This window comes from Ylistrum balloti, unplaced genomic scaffold (genome assembly GCF_031769215.1).
Source record: "Ylistrum balloti isolate Yb309-2 unplaced genomic scaffold, AGI_CSIRO_Ybal_v1 Utg370040, whole genome shotgun sequence".
Lineage (NCBI taxonomy): Eukaryota > Metazoa > Mollusca > Bivalvia > Pectinida > Pectinidae > Ylistrum > Ylistrum balloti.
The window spans coordinates 163,188-179,859 of record NW_026782098.1 but is presented as its reverse complement, the minus strand read 5'-3'; the positions used below and the strand labels follow the sequence as shown (position 1 = coordinate 179,859).

Genomic DNA, 16,672 nt, shown 5'->3' with positions numbered 1-16,672 from the left:
GATTCGTTCATTATCACTATTTATATTGTTAACTCCAAGTTCTTGACATCTTCTATCATAGCACTGAACCATGAAAAATATATAAAATTGGGTTTCAACGTCACTGGTTTAACCAATAGACATGAATCAAAAACGTCTTTATGTTTGATATATAGACACACATTTCAGTCTCATCAAGATAAATATGACATATTACACTTTTAAAAACCATCCAGTGTGTGATGTCATTGTTGCTAGCTATGGAGAAAAAACACAAGCTGTAGGTAATAATCATTTTCGATTCGTGGTGCAACTTTATTTAATTTTTGGTTCTACTGTATCAGGTTTTAAATTTGTATTAAAATGGGTTGTTCATTTGTACGTCTTGTGCAGGTGGTAGACACTGCTGGCGGACTATCTATCCCCCAAGTTTGTCGTAACCTGCATGTCGCGTTTTAATTCATTCGAATAGTGACACAGTTCAGAATAAACACATGTACTGGACGTCCTTCTTAAATTATCAGATAATTGGAAATTATGAATGTTACTGAATCATAGTGCACCTTTCCATCTAGATCTTGACATTTCTTTCGATCACATTGGATTTTCTTCAGTCGCCTTCTTGTTCTGAAAGTCCAGTGTAAGGACGAAACAGCTGTGATATATTTTAATTCATTACTTGGCCCTACTGTATCTAATTTTTACATTCGTATTTCAAGGTGTTACTCACGTTTGTGTTTTTTATCTAATCTTCAAAGAGTCTAAAACTTGAAGAAATAATCAATAGCATAGGGATGTATTCATTGATGTCAGTTTGAATGGAAGCGTAAATCAATAAATAAATAATATAAATAGATAATAAATTAACCAATAAATGCATAGTAAATTATAGCTATAATAAATTACAGCATGCCAGGCCTACTATTTCTGATGTCGCCGGATTTCAATAGTGGTTCATATAAGTCGTTCTTCCAATTGCAGGTGACATTAACTTCTCTATTTGATAACAATAAGCTCCCGTACGGAAGACGTTTTTCACGCATAATTACCACAATATGTTTATCAAATATTGGTGTGCTCTGTTACAACATACAACAAAGGTTTTTCAGCGTGAGGGGATCACTTTGTGACCGCACGGCCCGTGATGTCCCTACAGATCGTGACAAGCATAGTAATATAATCTCACCCCGAGGAATTGATAGACTGCCCACTTCGGTTCCCCTCTGCACTGTGCTACCTGATTCAAATCAAATACATGCAGGTTGCCTGACAATGCTAATGCGTTGAGTCGTTTGTTCGTTTCTAGTCATGCCTATATTGTGCATCTGCTACTAGGAGCTGTGTGTATCAGCTTTGCTTACAAATTGAAAGGACTCGCGAACTCCAACACTTTACATTTAAATAAACTAGAAAATACTTTCATTCTCACACGATCGCTTAATTCACTGGTCCATATGTTAAAAATCAATTAAACACACTCGGAGATACAAACTAAGATACAAACGAGAAATACTGAGGGTGAAGAATTTCATATTATTGGATTTTGCGGAAAATGTGCGTTTGATGCAGTTTGATTTGTTGTAGTTTTTATTGAACTGTTGAACAGATCTCATTGTTCAGCGTGTAATCCAAGTTTTATTGGATTTCTTCTTTTTAACAATAAACACAATCAGCCAATAAGATAGACTTACACAAAATTATGCATCTCTTGGCTAGCCGGGCCGGTAGAGTAGATACATTGGTGATGATGAGGGGGTATTGTGTATCACTACTGAGCCAGACCCTTATTAACTAGCAGACTAATACTCGCACGCTATAATAGGAAAACCATCCAACGCAGTGTTTATTGTGCGGAAATCAAGCATGAAATATCACGCTAAACACGTCCCCTGTTGAAGAGTTCTTTTCATCAAGGGGTTGAACACACACGAGGTATATGGGGAGGGGGAACATGGGGGCCTTTCATGACGATATACCTGATCACACTACAACATCTATGACGCAATATGTGACAAATTATGATTTTACTTCAATATGGAATACGTTTTTAACTTCTCTGATTAAACTTTTGCGTTGATGTTTTAATAGTTGATGTGACATAAACGAGTAGATCTAGTTACAGCTATATACACGTGTTAACATCTCCAATAAACTCGTATACATTCTGTCTGTTGAGGTAAAGCGATTTGTGAGCTATTTATTGGGAAAGGTTATTGAAATATATGTTATGACAGTTGAACCAATGTGGCATGAAAAAGATCAACATCTGTGTGATAGAGAGAAAATAATTACATTTCAGGTATTGGCAATAAAATTTGGATATAAGGTATCAAATGCTTTGAATATCGCGGAGGTTAATTTTCCATAAGAAGTTTTCAAACAGAACAGACCACCATCAAAGCCGTGGATGATACTTGTAGTTATATTGCATAAAGTGAAAATAATTTCCAAATCCAAACTATGTCAGTGGATATGTACCAAACAAGTGCTCGTCAATAAAATTGAAATAGAAAAGGGAGCTCGTTCTGTTCCAAACGTACAAGAGCAGATAGAAAACGAATTGTCTCAACATACAAAAAAGACAGAAAACAATATGTCTCAACATACAAAAAAGACAGAAAACAATATGTCTCAACATACAAAAAAGATAGAAAACAATATGTCTCAACATATAAAAAAGATAGAATATGTCTCAACATATAAAAAAGAACATATAAAAAAGAAAAAACGAATTGTCTCAACATACAAAAAAGACAGAAAACAATATGTCTCAACATACAAAAAAGACAGAAAACGAATTGTCTCAACATACAAAAAAGACAGAAAACAATATGTCTCAACATACAAAAAAGACAGAAAATAATATGTCTCAACATACAAGAAAACAAGATGTCTCAAACATACAAAAAAAAAAGGATAGAAAACAATATGTCTCAACATACAAAAAAGATAGAAAAAAATATGTCTCAACATACAAAAAAGACAGAAAGCAATATGTTTCAACATATAAAAAAGACAGAAAACGAATTGTCTCAACATACAAAAAATATAGAAAACAAGATTTCTCAAACATACAAAAAAGACAGAAAAAAATATGTCTCAACATACAAAAAAGACAGAAAACAATATGTCTCAACATACAAGAAAACAAGATGTCTCAAACATACAAAAAAAAAAAAGGATAGAAAACAATATGTCTCAACATACAAAAAAGACAGAAAGCAATATGTTTCAACATACAAGGCAGGAGGTGAAGCAACATAGCCCAAGAGATGATAAACAAGATGGAAAACATCGTCCTATATATCGAAACAGGTGAGGAAAATTGTATATAAACCAGGATGGATGACAATGTGTCTCAAACAGACAGGATCGAAAGCAATTTTGCCTTAACCATACAAAACAGGATTGAAACGTTTTGTTCCAAACTAACATAACACAAAATAGGAAACAACCTTCCCAGTAGAGATGTCTTATCAAACTTACAATATCAGAGGAAAACATATTCTAACTAAAAGAACATTGTTATGAAAACTATGAAAAACTGACAAAACAGATCAAATACAAAAATATAAAAGACGAAACAACTGCTAATAAGAATGTAAGTTAATTCAAAATCAAAGAGAAAAAACGATCTCATCCAGACTACCAATACAAAGCAGGATACAGCCTTAACAAATTTACAATAAAACAGAGAGACATGCTTATTACCAAAATATCAAAGAAACATTCGGATTCATTACTACAATTCAAAAGATGAAAAACTTCCACAAAAAGTAAAATACATAGGAAGATGCTCTAGAGGAAACAACAACACACCGACAACTACAGGTTATCAAATAAAATTAGATAAGTCTCTAGTTACTAACACCCATCCGAGCAATAAAATACCAGTCAATGAAACAAAACAAAAAAGAGGCAAAGAAAACAACAGGTAATTTTCTTCGAATTTCGTATCGCTGAAGTGAACATGTTTTCAATACATCACCCTGTATATATATTCTTCGTAACAAACAAACATTTATAATTAGATCGCACTCTAAATTTATCAATGAAAAAAATCCATAAGGTGTGTACGAGTATTGTTGATGTCAATGTTGATTCACTATTTTGTATCCTAAACATATCATTTATCTTCCCATACTCCCTTGTTAATTCATTATTTTGTATCCTAAACATATCCTTTATTTCCCCATACTCCCTTGTTAATTCATTATTTTGTATCCTAAACATATCCTTTATTTCCCCATACTCCCTTGTTAATTCATTATTTTGTATCCTAAGCATATGATTTATCTTCCCACACTCCCTTGTTAATTAATTTTTTTTTGTATCCTAAACATATGATTTATCTTCCCATACTCCCTTGCTAATTAATTATTTTGTATCCTAAACATATCATTTATCTTCCCACACTCCCTTGTTAATTCATTACTTTGTATCCTAAACATATCATTTATCTTCCCACACTCCCTTGTTAATTCATTATTTTGTATCCTAAACATATCATTTATCTTCCCATATTCCCGTGTTGAGAGAGGATAAACTGCTATCAATTGGATTTTTTTTTTCATTTCGTGTGATATTTCACAGGTATCTATCTATAAGCCATTTTCAATGCAAGTGTGAAATGCGAGTAATCTGTCAGAAGGCAATTCTTAAAAAAAATAAAGAATGTCACAGGTAAAAAGTCCAACATAACTCTGGTCGATCTATCAAAGCAGTGCACTGTCTGCGTATTAGATCTCTCTGTGACATTGAGCAAACCAATGGCTGCCTCATTTAACGTAATGATCACGTTAACCAACAGATCAACTATACTGATTATAGAAACGTGATGGAAAATCCAACATCACCATATCCTCCAAAGTTCTTAAACATTTTTCAATTTGTGTAGGAATTTATTTCACAATGCGTAAATATTTAATTATAGTTATATATTTGAAGGGGAGAAAATATATCCTACTTGAGCATGCAAGGAAATGCTTGTTAAATGATTGAGACAGTATACATGAACAAAAATAAAATGTAGAAGGAATTATCCGTAAACTACAAAATTTAGTAGCATTTCATTCGGTGCAATATGCTGTAATAAGGAGGTGTGAGAACATGAACATGAGAATTAAGATAAGATATATACTAAACAGTAGATCTAGAGCTGTATGTAGCGAGAAATCCTCCATGATACAACCAACATCTTCTTTAGTAACATTTAACAATGAAATTTATATCTATAATTGATTTGTTTATCCATAAATGCAGGTTTATCATGGAAATGCATTAAACGAATGATTTCATTGACATAAAAATAGTTTACATTAAGCAGCCAAATTTTAATAAAAGCAAATAAAATAAGAAACCAAAGATGAACAAAATTGATTGTAAAAACCCTCTACAATATACCCATGTTAGCTGACTTAAATATGACAAAACCGAAAAAACTACATATAAAATGTGTGGTATTCGAAAGGCATTTGCTGGAACCCGTGGGCTTCAGGGTGTTGATTTACTGCTGAAAACTAGGCGGTTGGTAAGAGTGAGGAATGTTCCCGTGACAAAATAACACATCCAACTTCAGTATGGAGATGTTTTCTCAAGATTTTACAAGTCGACGATTGTATTTAAGGGTTCTCTGTCAATACGACGTCACTATACACCAGTCACATGATGGTTATCTGTTGTTGATACTTCCTGGGGCACCTCAGTCCACTCCTGTTCTCAAACCCCAGTGTCAACTGCTGAATATCAAAACCAAGCTGTAGATGATCGACGTGTACAATACTGCATGAACTTAGCTCTAAGTATGATATTAAAACATTATATTATTTCTTCAGCTATATAAATATGTTTTTGTATTTTTGAGATAAATGTTCTTTGTGGTATATACAATAATGATGAATAGTTCGGTTTTAGGATATGAAAACTGATATTAAGTAATTCCTATATAAAGTATGGCTAGAGGTGAATCATTGTATTTAGAGCGTTATAATAGTGTATAAATAGTTGTAAAGAAGCTCACAAGACCGTTTTATTATTTGTATTTATGATGAGAATGTGCTAGCGAATAAATGAGATTTACGACTGTCCCAATCGTACTTAAAGTAACTTCAAGTGTTTATTTTTTAAACAATCTTCAAATGTAAATTCGAATTTGTTTTAATATATTAAACATAAATCGTCTTTGACGAATATTAATTTGTTCTGTGATATTTATTGAAAATTTCGTTAATTTAATCAAAATGATCTGAAGTTTAAGTTTAAATTATGGAGTTTGTACAAAATGATGATGCACAAAATTGTATGTAGTTTACTAAAGCCACATTAAATAAGAATGCCATCCTAGCAGAAGAAAACATCTAATGTTGACTTATCATATCTAATTTATTGCTGTAAGAATGTCCCACATCGTAGATAACATATATGTAAATATTCTATATATGTAGTTCATTCGTAATGATATTATATAACACTTTATCTGTTACTTACATAATCTTTTTTTCATGTCAATAACATAATATCAAAATCTATAAATGAATATTTGATATAGAAATATAAAAGCTTGTACTTTCATTTCAGTATAATATCCAACACAAATGTTCATTTAGCAAGGTCTCGTTTGTTATGTTACTTTGAACACTTGAACACCCGGTATTTTACTTTCTTTGTAACACTAGGTATATTACTTTTAACACTTGGTATACTACTTTTAACACTTGGTGTTTTACTTTGTAACACTTGGTGTTTTACTTTGTAACATTTGGTATATAATCTTTTTGTAACAGTTTGAATTTCACTTTCATTAGTCGGTGTATAATGAAACTACGTACTCCCAGTTAGAATTAGTTGATTTTGAATGAAACGAAATCGCTTAAGTAACGTTTAATATCTAACATTTCGAGATAATAGATCTGTCTCAATTTAGAAAAATAGAAAAAAAAACCCAGAAAGTCTGGACAACACTTTCAGAACTCAAATAGTAAGATATAGGAAATGATATTATTTTATTATCGACGTGTAAAAACAAACCTAATTTTGAAAGCATGAGAAAATTGTTCATCAGATGTTTGTCAATGTACTCGTAGATTCAGTTCAGACAAAATTCGTGTTTGTGGAATTTCCACGATAATTCATGAGATCGATATTTAAAAAGTGACCGGTTATTGTTTTTGGATAATTGTCAAACATAATGAAATGATAGATATAACTCAAAACTAACATAAAAAACGTGAAAATTAAAAAAATCTAAAAAGCGCAAATTGATAAATAACTACACATTGCAATAATTAATTTTTTCATATATAAGATGAAGATATTTATTTCATTCAATTTTACAAGGAATCAGATTTTCTTTTATCTATCATTATTTTTGTTTATACCAGGTGGCATACGTTTATCTTCTGTAATTTTTTTCTTGTTTTTTAAGACAACAAAGCTTTCGTTTTTTAATAATCTCAAAGACTAAAATGTTAATACGTGTTTAAAATCTTGACATAGGTATTATTAAACATAACAGGAACTAAAGCTAATTAAAAATTAACAAACATAAATGTATTTATCAAATTGATTTATTTCGATTCCTGGACTCCCTTTCTCTCTCGCACTTTTTCGATCTCGTAGTCATACATGAAATAAGATATGATTTATAAATCAGAATCTACCCGTCCGTGTGTAGGCATGATTGATACTCGGAGCCATACCTGTCTAGTGATGGTTCGCCGACACACGAGCACCATGCTCACAGCACTTTTCACCCAGTTATAGGCACTACCAAACAGTTCGTCTTTGTCCATAACCACTTCCACGAGGGATTGACGTTATTTCGTGATAAGGATTATCTTTTAAGAAAACACTGTCAAATGATATTGCACACTTCAATGTAAGTTTAACCAGCACTATGACGTCCTTCCAACGTCGTAAGGCTGTCTTTGAGAATGTACTGATGTATTTGAGAACATGTTTCGTACAAGTCCATTTGATGATTGGTGCAATGTTCCTGGAGGGGAGGAAAACGCCGATCCCGGAGATACAGGTAATCCATGAACCCCTTTGAAAAGACTAAGGTCCAATCCCCTTGTGTTTGAGTGTTCCTGGTCTGTGTGGGGTAGGGATAGCGGTGAATGGGTCGGGTACCACTGGAAAGCCTGGCTACTCGTCTTCAGTGACGATGAACCAGTGGACATGTTAGATGAGACTCCCATATCAAGTCCCAATAATCTGTCGACAGAGAAATTTGTTGTCCGTCCCGTTGTAGTCCCTGGTACGGAAGATGACGCTGGTAACAACCCTGTGTAGGGGTAGAACTGGAACCCACCATACCGCAAAGCAGGTGACCCTGCGGTGCTCCCTCCGAACGGATACAGGGATGAGAAGGGCCACATGTACGAGCCTGGCTTACCTGCTGAACAGGCAAATGGATAAACATGAGGTTGGATACCTGGAAAGCCGGCCCTTTTCAGAGCTGCCAGACGAGTCCTGGAAGCTGAAGTGGATCTCCGACGCAGTTTTCCTGTGGTTCCTCCAATAAATACGTCATCACATGAAGGATCCAGCATCCAATAATTGCCTTTTCCGGGGTCGTCATAATGACGAGGAACTTTGACAAAACACTTGTTTAGACTTAAATTGTGTCGGATAGAATTTTGCCATCCTTGTTTATTGTCTTTATAGTACGGGAAGTTCTTCATAATAAATTCATATATTCCGTTCAGCGTAAGTCTCTTCTCCGGGCTGCTTCGGATAGCCATCATGATTAAGGCGTTGTAACTAAATGGTGGTTTTTCTGATTTCTTGGCATCGTTGTTCAGTGCCTTGTTGTTGTTTCCATCAGGCTTTGAGTCCGAACTTTTTGTGGCCGGTTCCCGATTTTCTATATTGTCATCACTACAGTTGTGTTTGTTGTCCAGAGTCGGAGTCAGTCTTGCACTTGATTCTTTTTCACAAAAGTCTGAATTTTCTAAATCCGAGTCGTACGCCTCGACGTCTACGTTAGTGTGTTCTTCCTCAACTGACAAACAGGAAGTCACTGATTCTGGGCTTTCGGCACTGTCCGGGTATCTACCACTGTATACCGGAGAGGAATTCGGAAAGTCTTCTCCGAGAACTCTGCTAATACTGAATGATGGTCGACTCCTATGGAGCTGAAAGTCGGGAGAAGTTCCCAGCTGGACCATGGTTGTAATGCTACTGTTTCTAATGTCTGTGTGTGCGTGCTCCTGATAACGGGTACACTGGTAATGTGAACAAGTTGTCAAACTTTCGCCACTTTTATCAAATGACAACAAGCATCACCTTCGACCATAACACTATCCCTAATGATGTACGGTCGAGTGTCAATACCCAGTGTGTACACACGCCCACCGTGAACGATTGATCCAATGATAAATCTACTACAATGAAAGCGCTCCGCCCCCGTTCGTCCACGCCCCTGACGAATCGTAAGGACGTTTTGTCCTGCCCGCAGCTGTTCGCTCGTTCCTTTGCTAGCCATTGTTATTTAGTATCAATTAATTTGTCCATCACAAAGCTTATTAATGTTTTCAGCTTTAAGCGTTAACCTGGGCCGTACGATTGACAGTCCTGAGTTACATCAGTTCAGATGATGATATAACTTATCTGCTCAGTTATTTTACAATTCACAAACGTCCGTCCATCGAGTAAAATATCAATTAGATTTTAATAATTTAAAATAAAACTTGTATTGTAATAAATGTTCAAAATTGTCCAATGCATAATTTAACTGAAGTGAACTTAATACGCAATTCGTCGATACGTATTTTTCTTATTTGATAAAAAAAGGCCAAAAACCTTTGGATTTATATACAGCGATATGAATATCACGTAGTGTTCGACATCGTATTCACAAAGATTATATATAATTTAAAAAAAACCTATTTATTGTGATGACAAATTAATGAATGCGTAAGTTATACAGAAATTAATACACCTTAAAGTCTGTACTTACTTCTGTCTAATTATACAGACACTCTTTACAAGAAATATGGATATTGACAGATACTATCGACGGAAAAGTGTTCTCCGCTTAAACATAGGACACCATCTGTATATTTAAACAAATGTTGTTGATACAGTGAAAGGCATGGTAACAAACTGTTCGGACATTTAACATTTTTTCTGAAATTATTGCTCTGAACACATGGTGACATTGGTACGTGCTTTCCACGTGAGATCGGGTGATCGATGGGAGGGGGAGAAGCAGGAGGGGGTAAATCCCAGTCTGGATTGTATCAAACAAACACACGATGAGAATATGTATCGAACTCCTTGATACACAAAATCCGGATATTCTAGAGTAAATATTTAGGTTTTTTATTTTGAAAGTATAAACTTACCACCCAAGCCGTGCGGTTGGTTTCTTCTGGTCAGGTGGCTATGAAGGACCATATGTGTATACTCAACACTTAGGGTACTGTGCCACCACAGGAGTAAATTTCACCTTTATAGGGACGCATGGCTCCCTGGGGGCCATTACGACAGTAAGAATGGCATATATACGACCTGAAACGATATTTTAAATATTTCATGCGATCATTCCAACAAGAGGTGTCCTAACCTGGTAGCCATATCTTGTATACTTTATAAGTAAATATTATTCATGTGTTTTGAGACCAGTTTGGGAACAGACTTCGATGTAAAGCATTTGTGAAAATATAGATGGCGTGAGTATACTGGAAGGAATAAAAGAAATATCACTCTTCAAATATCACTCTTCGCACGAATTGCCAATAAACAAGATGAGTTTGGAGTTCTTTCTTTCCAATGTCGTTTATTCGTCTTTCATTAAAACATGCTGTGTCCCTATAGGTTTAGCAAACTCTTTTTCCTCGTTTGCTAGGGAAATTTATCCTAGATAATTTACATAAATATTAGTAAAATACGAAAAGTTACAAAATTGGACGAAGTTTATATATGAACCGATGAAATAAAACTTCGTTTTGTAGACACTTCCCTGTTATGACTATGAATTGTTCAAATAGTTTAAAATAATATACTGTTTCAATTATGAGACAGACACAAAAAATATATTGTTTAAAAAATCTAATGAGACAGTGATAAAATAATACATTAATCAAGCCATAGGATGAGACAGTAATAAAATAGTATTATCATAATTTATTATACAGGTAAGACTGTCACAGTAATAAAAGTTTTATTATAATTTGTTATACAGGTAAGACTGTCACAGTATTATAAGTTTTATTATAATTTGTTATATAGGTAAGACTGTCACAGTATTATAAGTTTTATTATAATTTGTTATATAGGTAAGACCGTCATTATAAGTTTTATTATAATTTGTTATATAGGTAAGACAGTATTATAAGTTTTATTATAATTTGTCATACAGGTAAGACCGTCACAGTAATAGAGGATTATTATAATTTGTTATACAGGTAAGACTGTCACAGTATTATAAGTTTTATTATAATTTGTTATACAGGTAAGACCGTCACAGTATTATAAGTTTTATTATAATTTGTTATATAGGTAAGACCGTCACAGTATTATAAGTTTTATTATAATTTGTCATACAGGTAAGACCGTCACAGTAATAAAAGTTTTATTATAATTTGTTATACAGGTAAGACTACTATCACAGTATTATAAGTTTTATTATAATTTGTTATATAGGTAAGACCGTCACAGTATTATAAGTTTTATTATAATTTGTCATACAGGTAAGACCGTCACAGTAATAGAGGATTATTATAATTTGTTTTACACAGTATTATAAATTTTATTATAATTTGTTATACAGGTAAGACTGTCACAGTATTATAAGTTTTATTATAATTTGTTATATAGGTAAGACTCCCACAGTATTATAAGTTTTATTATAATTTGTTATACAGGTAAGACTATCACAGTATTATAAGTTTTATTATAATTTGTTATACAGGTAAGACCGTCACAGTATTATAAGTTTTATTATAATTTGTTATACAGGTAAGACTATCACAGTATTATAAGTTTTATTATAATTTGTTATACAGGTAAGACTGTCACAGTATTATAAGTTTTATTATAATTTGTTATATAGGTAAGACTGTCACAGTATTATAAGTTTTATTATAATTTGTTATACAGGTAAGACTCCACAGTATTATAAGTTTTATTATAATTTGTTATACAGGTAAGACTATCACAGTATTATAAGTTTTATTATAATTTGTTATACAGGTAAGACTATCACAGTATTATAAGTTTTATTATAATTTGTTATACAGGTAAGACTATCACAGTATTATAAGTTTTATTATAATTTGTTATACAGGTAAGACTGTCACAGTATTATAAGTTTTATTATAATTTGTTATACAGGTAAGACTGTCACAGTATTATAAGTTTTATTATAATTTGTTATACAGGTAAGACTATCACAGTATTATAAGTTTTATTATAATTTGTTATACAGGTAAGACTGTCACAGTAATAAAAGTTTTATTATAATTTGTTATACAGGTAAGACTGTCACAGTATTATAAGTTTTATTATAATTTGTTATACAGGTAAGACTGTCACAGTAATAGAGGATTATTATAATTTGTTTAACAGGTAAGACCGTCACAGTAATAAAAGTTTTATTATAATTTGTTATACAGGTAAGACTGTCACAGTATTATAAGTTTTATTATAATTTGTTATACAGGTAAGACTGTCACAGTAATAGAGGATTATTATAATTTGTTTAACAGGTAAGACCGTCACAGTATTATAAGTTTTGTTATAAATTGTTTTACAGGTAAGACTGTCACAGTATTATAAGTTTTATTATAATTTGTTATACAGGTAAGACCGTCACAGTATCATAAGTTTTGTTATAAATTGTTTTACAGGTAAGACTGTCACAGTATTATAAGTTTTATTATAATTTGTTATACAGGTAAGACTGTCACAGTAATAGAGGATTATTATAATTTGTTTAACAGGTAAGACACAGTAATAAAAGTTTTATTATAATTTGTTATACAGGTAAGACTGTCACAGTATTATAAATTTTATTATAATTTATTATACAGGTAAGACTGTCACAGTATTATAAGTTTTATTATAATTTGTTATACAGGTAAGACTGTCACAGTAATAGAGGATTATTATAATTTGTTATACAGGTAAAACCGTCACAGTACTAAAAGTACTATTATAATTTGTTATACAGGTAAGACTGTCACAGTAATAAAAGTTTTATTATAATTTGTTATACATGTAAGACCGTCACAGTATTATAAGTTTTATTATAATTTGTTATACAGGTAAGACTCACACAGTATTATAAGTTTTATTATAATTTGTTTTACAGGTAAGACTGTCACAGTAATATAAGTTTTATTATAATTTGTTATACAGGTAAGACTCCCACAGTATTATAAGTTTTATTATAATTTGTTTTACAGGTAAGACTCCCACAGTATTATAAGTTTTATTATAATTTGTTATACAGGTAAGACTGTCACAGTATTATAAGTTTTATTATAATTTGTTATACAGGTAAGACTGTCACAGTAATATAAGTTTTATTATAATTTGTTATACAGGTAAGACTCCACAGTATTATAAGTTTTATTATAATTTGTTATACAGGTAAGACTATCACAGTATTATAAGTTTTATTATAATTTGTTATACAGGTAAGACCGTCACAGTATTATAAGTTTTATTATAATTTGTTATACAGGTAAGACTCCCACAGTATTATAAGTTTTATTATAATTTGTTATACAGGTAAGACTGTCACAGTAATAGAGGATTATTATAATTTGTTATACAGGTAAGACTGTCACAGTAATAGAGGATTATTATAATTTGTTATACAGGTAAGACTGTCACAGTAATAGAGGATTATTATAATTTGTTATACAGGTAATACTGTCACAGTATTATAAATTTTATTATAATTTGTTATACAGGTAAGACTGTCACAGTATTATAAGTTTTATTATAATTTGTTATACAGGTAAGACTGTCACAGTATTATAAGTTTTATTATAATTTGTTATACAGGTAAGACCGTCACAGTAATATAAGTTTTATTATAATTTGTTATACAGGTAAGACCGTCACAGTAATATAAGTTTTATTATAATTTGTTATATAGGTAAGACTGTCACAGTATTATAAGTTTTATTATAATTTGTTATACAGGTAAGACTGTCACAGTAATAAAAGTTTTATTATAATTTGTTATACAGGTAAGACTGTCACAGTAATATAAGTTTTATTATAATTTGTTATACAGGTAAGACTATCACAGTATCATAAGTTTTATTATAATTTGTTTTACAGGTAAGACTGTCACAGTATCATAAGTTTTGTTATTAATTGTTTTAACTTAGTATATTAAGGATTATTACTGACTGTGTATATATTTTATTAATTATGACGTTAATATCTAGGTTTAAAGATGTTTGGTGTCATTAATATTACTTTATATTGATAATGACTTTATGCTATTTGACACATTGGACAGTATTGAAACTAGTTGATATAATAATAAGTTTATTTCTTAATTTTACATATGTGACAGTGTAGTAAGCCATTTTTATAAGAATAGCTGAGTTTTTATTCAACAGATAAGTCAGAAATTAAATTTGTTCCATTTATGGGTCAGTAAAACGCCATCGCAGCAACCCCCTCCCCCACCCCATCCTTTTATTTTTTTCGCTGTTGAGACGGCCATGTATGTTTTTATTTATCATAAAGTTTAGAGAATCTATTTTAAAACTACTGGATTGTTTTGATGCTAACGCCGTGGTACTTTTCATAGCTTGGCAAATGACTGACATAAGTTTTAATTTATCGTTTCACAATTGATAAATGTGGTTTTCCGTTTCGTTTCGTTGTATGCATAACCTTTATATTGTGACATGATATTTCATGAAGAGTGTTTTGTGAAATTCCATTACTTTACTGGATATCAGCTGCTTTATATGTAGGGTTATTATTTATATCTCTACGTGTGTTAATACGGTAGTATAATTCTGGCGATACTACACGATCTGTGGTCAGCAGACTTACCGTGTGGAGGACCCTTTCACAAATGTTTATACATACATGTAAGGGAAATTAATTGCTTCAATAAACACTTTGTCAACAGTAAAACTTCCCTATACCTTTCAAACGTCTCGATCAGGCTGTAAGTATATACAAACATGTAAACAGATAAGAATTTTACGACCATCAAATCGGAAGCGTTAACCCGGTGGTGTAACATCGTACTGGGGAAACAGCGTTATCGCTACCACCAATTAAAGGATTTGACCTTACGTGAAGGATGACGGGGAGGATTGGTGGGGAAACTGCTACTGAAACATATACCCTAGTTTACCAAAGCTTATGACGAATAGAGATTGTAAACAAATCGCCACAAAAATTTTCAATCTTTGAAGTAGAACGAAAATGACCAAATGAAAGGCCGTCCACGCTTATCGGGATCCAATCGTTTTGAGATCAGGTTTGGTGTAACCTTCAGATGAAGGGATATCGGTGGATCATTTCAATAAACAACTTTCACTACAGAAACATAGGGGATGATGTATGAAGGGCTGAAAACGTGTGCTGGACTCTCTCACAAAAACGGTCTGCTTCTCTCTCAAACCATCCTCAACGCATGGGAAAATCTCGCGTTTATGCCAAGAATTAGTAATAAGGAAGAAATGTCAGTGAAGTTGTTCAAATATTTAAATACCATTATTTTTCTTCTGCGGGATGAAGATAACATCAACATGAAAATAGCATCCAAGAAGTATTTAACTTACAAACACGAAAATCAGGAATACGGATAATTACGGAACATACAGATATACCTAACCAATTTTCTTAAAGCATTCTGTTGAACTGAACAATGTTACACAATGTGAATAGATATACATACTCACTATAACAATTAAAATATACTTGTATATTACTCCTTAACACGCGAATGCTTTTACCTTCCGATTCGTAAGTATCTAAGGAAAATTCTTATTGATTACGAAACTTGATATTTCATTGTGTACATCGAATATGATAGTTAAACAGAACGTTTCATCTCACCATTTCGTCCTACAAATAACAGTTTGTAGTATGGCACAAAATGACCCTGGTTGTCGGCAGAGCGTTAAAAAAATAAGTAGCACCATGATTCATCCGTTACTTTTGTCTTTCTATCATAAACGTGTGTATTTTTCAGTTCGATGTATTGATTTTTATTTGTCTTTAATTCCGGATCATGAAAGTTTAATTTCATCAAATCAAGAAACTTATCTACAATTTCCTAACTATTTCTGCTGTAAAATCGTTAATTTCCGCGGGGGATTTACTTCTATTTGTTTCGTGGGTAATCTAAATGAGTTGTGCGCGAACTGTTAGAATTAGTATATGATCATTAATTGAGCTATATTTATCCACAAAATCCAATGGTTACAAAATAGCACTTTAAAAAAACATATGAAAATTGCGCCAATCGAAAATATGATTATATAGTAAAATTAAAATGCTGATACTGTCCATGTTTGAAATCCCTACTAGAAATAATACTAGTGACATTTTAGAATAAAGAAAAGAATTCATTCGGTATAACCATTTCACATATAGACGAAGATCATTTTACAAGTTTCAGTCATGTATATCACTTAAAATAATATTATATATGTGTTCTTTGAAGAGTTAAGCCTCTATCATGATATGATACGTTGGA

The 16,672-nt window shown here is 32.1% G+C and overlaps 1 protein-coding gene across 1 annotated transcript; it reads right to left on the bottom strand.

Annotated features, from left to right (window-relative positions):
* Positions 1 to 7,871: 7,871 nt before the first annotated feature.
* LOC132549050 (forkhead box protein fkh-2-like) lies at positions 7,872 to 9,149 on the bottom strand. Its single transcript, XM_060212949.1, has one exon. The coding sequence runs from the start codon at positions 9,147 to 9,149 to the stop codon at positions 7,872 to 7,874; it is 1,278 nt and encodes a 425-aa protein (XP_060068932.1).
* Positions 9,150 to 16,672: the final 7,523 nt, after the last annotated feature.

Coding starts and splice junctions, on each gene's coding strand:
- LOC132549050 (XM_060212949.1), bottom strand. CDS start 9,149: ATGGTCCAGCTGGGAACTTCTCCCGACTTTCAGCTCCATAGGAGTCGA.